The 8,608-nt window shown below is 48.6% G+C and overlaps 1 protein-coding gene across 1 annotated transcript; it reads left to right on the top strand.

The window, feature by feature from the left end:
• Positions 1–3,909: 3,909 nt before the first annotated feature.
• On the top strand, positions 3,910–7,884 carry SLC25A4 (solute carrier family 25 member 4). Its single transcript, XM_072763770.1, has 4 exons — positions 3,910–4,144; positions 5,427–5,913; positions 6,451–6,591; positions 7,437–7,884. Exons 1-4 carry the CDS (start codon positions 4,034–4,036, stop codon positions 7,592–7,594), a joined length of 897 nt encoding a protein of 298 aa, XP_072619871.1. The 5' UTR covers positions 3,910–4,033; the 3' UTR covers positions 7,595–7,884.
• The last annotated feature ends 724 nt before the right edge of the window (positions 7,885–8,608 follow it).

Below are 8,608 nucleotides of genomic sequence, written 5' to 3'. Positions count from 1 at the left end.
TTGCTTTTGTTTCTCTTGCCTCTATGGATGTATGTTGCAAGAAGTTACTGTGGCTGAGTTCAAAAAGGGTGTTGCCTGTGTTCTCCTCTAGGATTTTGATGGAATCTTGTCTCACATTTAGGTCTTTCATCCATTTTGAATTTATCTTTGTGTATGGTGTAAGAGAATGGTCCAGTTTCATTCTTCTGCATGTGGATGTCCAATTTTCCCAGCACCATTTATTGAAGAGACTGTCTTTCTTCCAATGGATAGTCTTTCCTCCTTTATCGAATATTAGTTGACCATAAAGTTCAGAGTCCACTTCTGGGTTCTCTATTCTGTTCCATTGATCTATGTGTCTGTTTTTGTGCCAGTACCACAGTGTTTTGATGACCACAGCTTTGTAGTACAACCTGAAATCTGGCATTGTGATGCCCCCAGCTGTGGTTTTCTTTTTTAAAATTCCCCTGGCTATTCGGGGTCTTTTCTGATTCCACGCAAATCTTAAAATAATTTGTTCTAACTCTCTGAAGAAAGTCCATGGTATTTTGATAGGGATTGCATTGAACGTGTAAATTGCCCTGGGTAACATTGACATTTTCACAATATTAATTCTGCCAATCCTTGAGCATGAAATATTTTTCCATCTCTTTGTGTCTTCCTCAATTTCTTTCAGGAAGACACAAAAACTAAAAAAAAAAAAAAAAAAAAGGAAGACACAAAAACTGTGTGGAGGTTCCTCAAAGAGTTAAAAATAGACCTGCCCTACGACCCAGCAATTGCACTGCTGGGGATTTACCCCATAGATACAGATGCAATGAAACGCCGGGACACCTGCACCCCGATGTTTCTAGCAGCAATGTCCACAATAGCCAAACTGTGGAAGGAGCCTCGGTGTCCATCGAAAGATGATGGATAAAGAAGATGTGGTTTATGTATACAATGGAATATTACTCAGCCATTAGAAACGACAAATACCCACCATTTGCTTCAACGTGGATGGAACTGGAGGCTATTACGCTGAGTGAAATCAGAGTCATCGGAGTCAATCGGAGAACAAACATTATATGGTCCCATTCATTTGGGGAATATAAATAATAGTGAAAGGGAAGAGAAGGGAAGGGAGAAGAAATGGGTAGGAAATATCAGAAAGGGAGACAGAACATGAAGACTCCTAACTCTGGGAAACGAACTAGGGGTGGTGGAAGGGGAGGAGGGCGGGGGGTGGGGATGAATGGGTGACAGGCACTGAGGGGGGCACTTGACGGGATGAGCACTGGGTGTTATTCTGTATGTTGGCAAATTGAACACCAATAAAAAATAAATTTATTATTTAAAAAAAAAGAAATCTTACCCCCCCAAAAAAGAAAAATAACAAAATGAAAGTGCTTAACACCTACTTATTGCTCTAAACATATACAGAATTATAAATACTCTGCTTTCACAGCATAGGTAGTCAAGGAAGATTAAAAATTTATAACAAAAGAAAACCCTGACAAACTAAATTGAATTGCATGAGATACGTGCAGTTTGATAGCAATGAGAGGTGCAAATTAGAATTCATAAAATGGCACAAATAACTAAAATATGCTTTTTTTTTTTAAGGCAGTGTTGGAGGAGGATCTATAGCCCATTTTACTGCTGGTGGGCTGCGTTATTTCTGAAGAGCAACTTCTCAGTGTGTAGCAAGAGCTAAAACATCTTTAAAACATTTAATCTACCCTTTCCACTTTACAAAAGAGAAAAGAGAAGGAAACGTCAAAAAAGGGAAAAATGAAATTTATGCAAAGTATGTAGCAGCATTATTTTTTTGCAGTAGAAGTATGAAACATCTCTAATGCACAAAAGAGAACGGCTTAGGGAACTGCTCAATATTAACAGAATGGAATACAGCGCACAATTATGTGGATTAGGTTAACCCATGGAAATCTATATGTGAAGCTGTAATAAATAAAGCTGAATAAGTGATGCATATGTCCACCGCTAAACTGAGTTTCTTGGGAGACTGAACCATCTTTTATTCATACTGAATCTGCAGGGCCAAACTTTGTTCCTGGTACACAACAAATGCTCAGAGTCCTTGTTCAGTGAAAGCACAAATGGCTTTTCTTTTCTTTCTTTCTTTCTTTTTTTTTTTTTTTTAAAGATTTTATTTATCTACTCATGAGAGACACACAGAGAGAGGCTGAGACACAGAGGGAGAAGCAGGCTCCATGCAGGGAGCCTGACTCTCGGGACTGGATCCAGGGTCCCCAGGATCACACCCTGGGCCGAAGGTGGCGCCAAACCGCTGAGCCACCCAGGCTGCCCACAAATGGCTTTGCTATTCATGCTGAATTCCTGACCTCCTGCCTGCTCTGACCTTGGTAAACTTGCATTTGCTAGCTTTCACACTGCTCACCTAGATTTCTGGACTCTGGCCTGCCCAACCTCAGATAAACGCATACCATTTGTGGTCCTGGCACCCGACTGACTAGTGACCTCTACTCTACTGAAGTCTCCATTCCCAGGGCGGCAGACGGCTGCAGTTCAATCAACACCTAACACGAAGTCTGCATTCATCGGCAGGCTTGTGAATAAGATGCATAAACTGTCAAACGTACAAAATTGGGAAGAAACTTGAGTGAAGGGTTTGGAGTTAAAAACTACTTGCAGTCATTCTAGGGCATGGAACAGCTGTATTTGAAAACCTGCATGACTGTGTGAACTGCCTACAAAAAAAAAAAAGGTAAGGAAAAGCAAAGTTCATAGGAATGCATAAAACAAAAACAAAACCAATGCAGAGTTGCAATCACTTCCCTAAGAGTAGAGAGCATTTGTCACCCCCATGCCCAGTGCCTATTAAAAAGAGGCAAATACAGACAAGGATTTGACCTTCCCTTGCTTGTAATCCCCGTCGCCCAGCTCCTCTGATGGGAAAGCTAACAGCACTGACCCTCCAGAAGCCGCCAGCTGCCAGAGAACATTCTGCCCAGAATATGCCCTGAGATTGCGCGGACGACAGAGTAGCACATGAAGCCCTTAAGGGGTTTGCAAAAGAAGTGTCCTAGGGACACCTGGGTGGCTCAGTGGGTTGAGCTGGTGACTTCAGCTCAGGTGCTAAGCCCGGGGTCCTGGGATGCAGCCTCCATTAGGCTCCCTGCTCAGCCGAGAGCCTGCTTCTCCGTCTCCCTCTGCCACTTTCCTGCTTGCAGGCGTGCTCTCTCTTCCTAAAATTAAAAAAAAAAAATGTGTCCTGTAAGGCCCCTATTGTTAGAGTCCCCTCTGCCCTCGAGCTCCCCCCCTTTCCCGGTTGCACCGAATGCCAGCCACAGAGGTATCTCACGGTAGAATAACGATTGAATGGAGGGAAGAGGAGGGGGTGGGGGTGGGGGGATTCGGCAGGTTGCCAGATGATGACGTAACCACAGCATCCAGTGACGTTAGCATTTATTTTGGAGGATCTTCGTTTGTTTGCGGAGAGCGCACAACTCCGAAGAGGCCCCAGTCAATCCCAGCAGTGAGCGCGGTGAGGGACGCCGTTACACGGAGGGCGATGGGGGAAAAAAAAAAAATCCCCAAACCCAAACGGAACCCCACGCACGGCCTGGGGCGGGCCCGGCGGGCCCGAGGGTGAAGCCAGCCCCGCTCGAGGCGTCGGCCCCGGGTCGGCCCCGGCCTCACCCTGCTTGTGCTATAAATACCGCGGCCCACATGCCGCGGAGACACGGTGTTCCCTCCGCTCGCCCGGACCGATAACACGCATTTGCCCTTTAAACGTCCCAAGGCGCGGGCACAGCCCCCGGCCCACCCCGGCCTCCCGGAAGCGCCCTCGCCCCGGGTGCCCTCTGCCGCGGAGGGGGCGGGGCGGCGACGGGGAAGGGGGCGGGCCCCCGGCCCAGCCAATGCGCGCGGCGCGCGCGGCCCCGGGGCCCCGCCCCCTCTCGCGAGAGGCCGCGCGGGGCATATAAGGAGGGCTGCGGGGCGAGCCGAGCGGCCCCTTCGCGTCGCGCAGGGACGGAGAGCGGGTGGGCGAGCCTGGCCGCGCGGAGGCTGTGTGCGCCCGGCTGTCACCATGAGCGATCACGCCTTGAGCTTCCTGAAGGATTTCCTGGCCGGCGGCGTCGCCGCTGCCGTGTCCAAGACCGCGGTCGCCCCCATCGAGAGGGTGAAACTGCTGCTGCAGGTGAGGGCGGGGCGCGGGCGGCGGGGGCGCGGGCGCGGGCGGCGGGGGCGCGCGGGGGCGCGGGCGGGGCGCGCGGGGGCGACCCGGGCCGCGGCGGCTCCGTGCTGCGGGCCACAGGCCCCGGGCGGCCTGCGCGAGCGGGAAGGTGCCCTCTGCGGAGAGGCAGGTCGAGCGTCAGTAGCGGATTCCTGGTGTCGGGTGGCGCCCTGCGTGCGGGTGTCTATATATGGAAACCCACCCCGAGTGGGGCGCAGCCAGCCAGATCCTGCTCCCGGGACGCCTCCGAGGTCGGCCTCACCTTCCGGCCGTCGGGCCCCCGCGCCCCGCGCCCCCCGCGCCCCGCGCCCCCCTGCCCCGGTGCACCTCCGGAGTCCCGCCGGCCGGGTGTCGCGCGCCGGGCAGTGGCCCACCTGCATTTGCCTCCGCACAGCCTCTAAGATACAGGCGTTATTCCCCCAGTTTGACAGCCGATCAACGCCGGTTTTGAGAGATTAAGACACCGTTCTCGGAATAGAGTCCGACGGTCTTGCCGCGTGTGTCCCCCGCATCTTTAACCCTGCAGTCTGGTCTCTGGTTTATCATCATCATCATCATGGGCGTCCCGTTTTTTCCTCTACTTGCTCCCAAAAGGCAAGGTCCCCTCAGTGAGAAACGGGGCCTCCTCACTTTGGGAGTCAAGATTATCATAAAGGAAAACCCCAACATATTGCTCGCTCACAGCAACAAACCCCCAATAATCAATTACTTGGATAATCTACTTGAACATTTTCAGGCCCTAATACCTAGTGGATTTATTCTCCTCCTCCTGTGAGAGTATCTACTCCGCAGAGATCCTGGTCTCCAGAAATCGCGATCTCCTGCCTGCCCATCGGGTCTGTTAAATCAGAGCAGGTGCTTTAGGACAGGCCTCTCCCAACATTTCTACCTCCCGCTAAGCCCCTAGTGTAGTTCTGGCACCTACGGAAAAGGCAATGCATAAATGCCTCTTTGCAATGCAGTCTTTTCAGTTTATCTTTGGAAGAACCTTTTTTCTCAAGTGCCCTGATAATTGAGGCAAAGTGGAAGGTTTTTTTGGCTTTGTTATCCAAGTAGCCAACATACTTATTCAGATTTAGTTAATATATCTGCTTGATATCCCATATAAATATATATACATTTTTTTTTTTTTTAAGAAAGAAAACGAAGGAGTTGTAGACTGCATTTGCTCCCGTCCTCTTTCGTCCTCTTTCCTTCTCCCTCTGCTGCGGCCATCCTCACCAATTCCTCCCCCCTCCCCCCACAGGTCCAGCATGCCAGCAAACAGATCAGTGCCGAGAAGCAGTACAAAGGGATCATTGATTGTGTGGTGAGAATCCCCAAGGAGCAGGGCTTTCTCTCCTTCTGGAGGGGTAACCTGGCCAACGTGATCCGTTACTTCCCCACCCAAGCTCTCAACTTCGCCTTCAAGGACAAATACAAGCAGATCTTCCTGGGGGGCGTGGACCGGCATAAGCAATTCTGGCGTTACTTTGCCGGTAACCTGGCTTCCGGTGGGGCAGCTGGGGCCACCTCTCTCTGCTTTGTCTACCCGCTGGACTTTGCTAGGACCAGGTTGGCCGCCGACGTGGGCAAGGGTGCCGCCCAGCGTGAGTTCAGTGGTCTGGGTGACTGTCTCACCAAGATCTTCAAGTCTGATGGCCTGAGGGGTCTCTACCAGGGATTCAGCGTCTCTGTCCAGGGCATCATTATCTACAGAGCTGCTTACTTTGGAGTCTATGATACTGCCAAGGGTGAGAGGGGCCTCAGGGGGTGCGGAGTGGGGAGGAGGAAGGTCCCCAGGGGTCTGTAACTCACCAAGGACCTTCTCTTTATTAATCTTGGTTTTGTTCCTAGTCCCTGGGCTAACCTGATGCTTCGGAATGAGGAGGTGGTATGATGTAGATAAATAGCTACAGGGCCCTCCTTGCCCCCTACTGAAATAAGCTCTGGCCTTGAATTACTGAGAGAGGAGGAAGGGGAGCCCCTCCCACCCCCCATTGCCACAGCTCTGGCAAGGACTGAGCTGAACTTGGAGCCACTCCAACAGGCCCTGTGTCCTGGGCACAGCTCTGGCTTCCCTGGATCTAGACAGCAGCGCCCAGCCTTGGTTGGTTGCCTGGTTATTTGTGAGGCACCCACAGGGGGCAGGTCCTTTGGGGGCGGGGGGAGAAGGGCAGGGCCTGGAGTTGCAGGGATGGTAGCCTCTTCGCCATGCCTACTTTAGCTCCCGGCTGAGCTGCTGGGAGAAATCACTTCACAGCCACTTGGCTTCTTGCCTCTGCTCACAGGGATGTTGCCTGACCCCAAGAATGTGCACATTATTGTGAGCTGGATGATTGCCCAAAGCGTGACAGCGGTTGCAGGGCTGGTGTCCTACCCTTTTGACACTGTCCGCCGTAGGATGATGATGCAGTCTGGCCGGAAAGGGGGTAAGCCTGACACCTGCTGATCTCAGATCCCTCTGCCCAAGGAGAACACTGTTCAGCGCTCTTTCTAGTCTTCACTGTTAAAATTATGTGATAAGAACTTAGGAAAGACTTTACGGTCAGCCCCCCAACACTATCAGCTGTTCCTTTAGAGAAAGGAATGTTTCTATCAGAGATAAGAATGTCAAAAATGAGATCTTTAGAGGTGAACTTAATATAGAGGCTGTAGGTCCTTTTCCCCTAGAGTCTAGGTACAGAAATACAGCAAATTAGCTAATTTACTTAAAAATAATTCTTGCTTTTGTTATCTAGCTCTTACTACAAGTGTTAGTGGGAGAGGGTGCTTTTGTTGGGTGACATGGCCCGAAACTGTCTTGGTTTCTGTAGGTTGAAACATGAAATTGCCATTTTTTACCATCAAAAAGTCAAATATTAGTTCTGTATGTTTAAACCTAATAGTTGTATCTCTTTTAACTGTGTTATCTTGGGCAGTATAATTTGAGACTCTGCCCATAAATTTTTTTCTTCTCTAGAAAAAGGGGGACTAACCCAGCTTATTAGTACTTCCGCTCCACCCCATCCCCTCCTGTTTCACAGTTTGACCATGTGTGTGAGAGTTAGCTGGTTAACTGCCCAAGTTCTTCACCTGATCTTGGGTGGAAGGAGTAGGATTGACAAGAGACGCTGCCTGACAGTTATGCAAGGAAGGTTTGTGTCTAGGTGGATCCCACATAGAGGTTGGGCTCAGAGCTCAAGTGACTGATTTTCTAACAGTGTGGAGAGGTCTTTCAGAGGAAAAGCCTCTCCTCCAGAATTACAGAGCCCTTAACCAACATTTGTTTCCACAGCTGATATTATGTACACGGGGACGGTGGACTGCTGGAGGAAGATTGCAAAAGATGAAGGAGCCAAGGCTTTCTTCAAAGGTGCCTGGTCCAATGTGTTGAGAGGCATGGGTGGAGCTTTTGTACTGGTGTTGTATGATGAGATCAAAAAATACGTCTAATGTAGTTAAAACTCAAGATCATTGGTTCCAGATCCATTGTGTGGTTTAATAGACTTTTCCTATGGGAAGTAAAAAGAAAGATCTGGGATAAAACCAGACTGAAAGGAATACCTCAGAAAAAAAAAGCTTCACTGAGTGTTCATTAAACCACAAATGTATTTTGTATTTATTTTACATTTAAATTCCCACGTCAGACATAAAATAACTTATCATACTTGTACAATTAACTGAAGAACTGATAATGAAGATAACCGAATGTGAAATCTCAATAAAGACCACTTAATGCACCATGTTTTTTTGAATTCTTACTGCTATGTGGATTTAAACGTAAGACCAGAAATGCACGTTTTCTAGCAGGACTCATTTATAACTCACTGGCCCAGCTTCTGAATGTCATAGTCTACTTTATATCATAGGAGTACCTACAATGCTTAAAGTCTTGGTTTTCAAACTCTGCAGCGTTTACCCATTTGTTTTTATCTTACCTCATGCCCTGGTGCTGGGGGCTCCAAAGTGGTGGCTTAGATCAATGCTTTCATAATCCCACCTGATCTTATGCACTTTCATGCAATCTTGAGGAACTCTGAGATTCCACTAAAGATTCAGGAGTTTTGTGAGATTAGGAAATGTTTTGTTTTAGTGCCTGTAGAGAATTGATACTTAGAATTTTATGACAAGTGGGCAGTATTCATTGACAATCGGCCAGTAAGCTAGTATTTGGTACCTGTTAGGCTCTGTGGAAGTTACAGACAGACAGGAACCCATTCTGAAAGCTTGCATGTGGTTAGGAGAGAGGACTGAAATGGCCATTATTATATAATGTAATGTCTAATATAATCTTGGTTGAGTAGGACTAGAAGGGGGACATGAAACGTAGGCAGTGGTAGGAGGTAGACCTCAAAGAAAATAGCTAAAGTTAGACACATAGGCATAGAAAGTATCTGCCAGCACTTCTTTTTAGTAACAATTTATCCAAACCTAGAGGCAAAGTCAGTTTGGGATTTAACTCTTCAT

The sequence above is a fragment of the Vulpes vulpes genome, chromosome 7, assembly GCF_048418805.1.
Source record: "Vulpes vulpes isolate BD-2025 chromosome 7, VulVul3, whole genome shotgun sequence".
Classification (NCBI taxonomy): Eukaryota; Metazoa; Chordata; class Mammalia; order Carnivora; family Canidae; genus Vulpes; species Vulpes vulpes.
This window is presented reverse-complemented; position numbering and strand designations above follow the sequence as displayed.

Bases quoted from the DNA above. Each gene is read 5' to 3' on its own strand.
- SLC25A4 (XM_072763770.1), top strand. From the start codon at position 4,034: ATGAGCGATCACGCCTTGAGCTTCCTGAAGGATTTCCTGGCCGGCGGC. The intron at 4,145-5,426 runs GTGAGGGCGGGG...CTCCCCCCACAG, and splicing joins GGGTGAAACTGCTGCTGCAG to GTCCAGCATGCCAGCAAACA. The intron at 6,592-7,436 runs GTAAGCCTGACA...TTGTTTCCACAG, and splicing joins GCAGTCTGGCCGGAAAGGGG to CTGATATTATGTACACGGGG.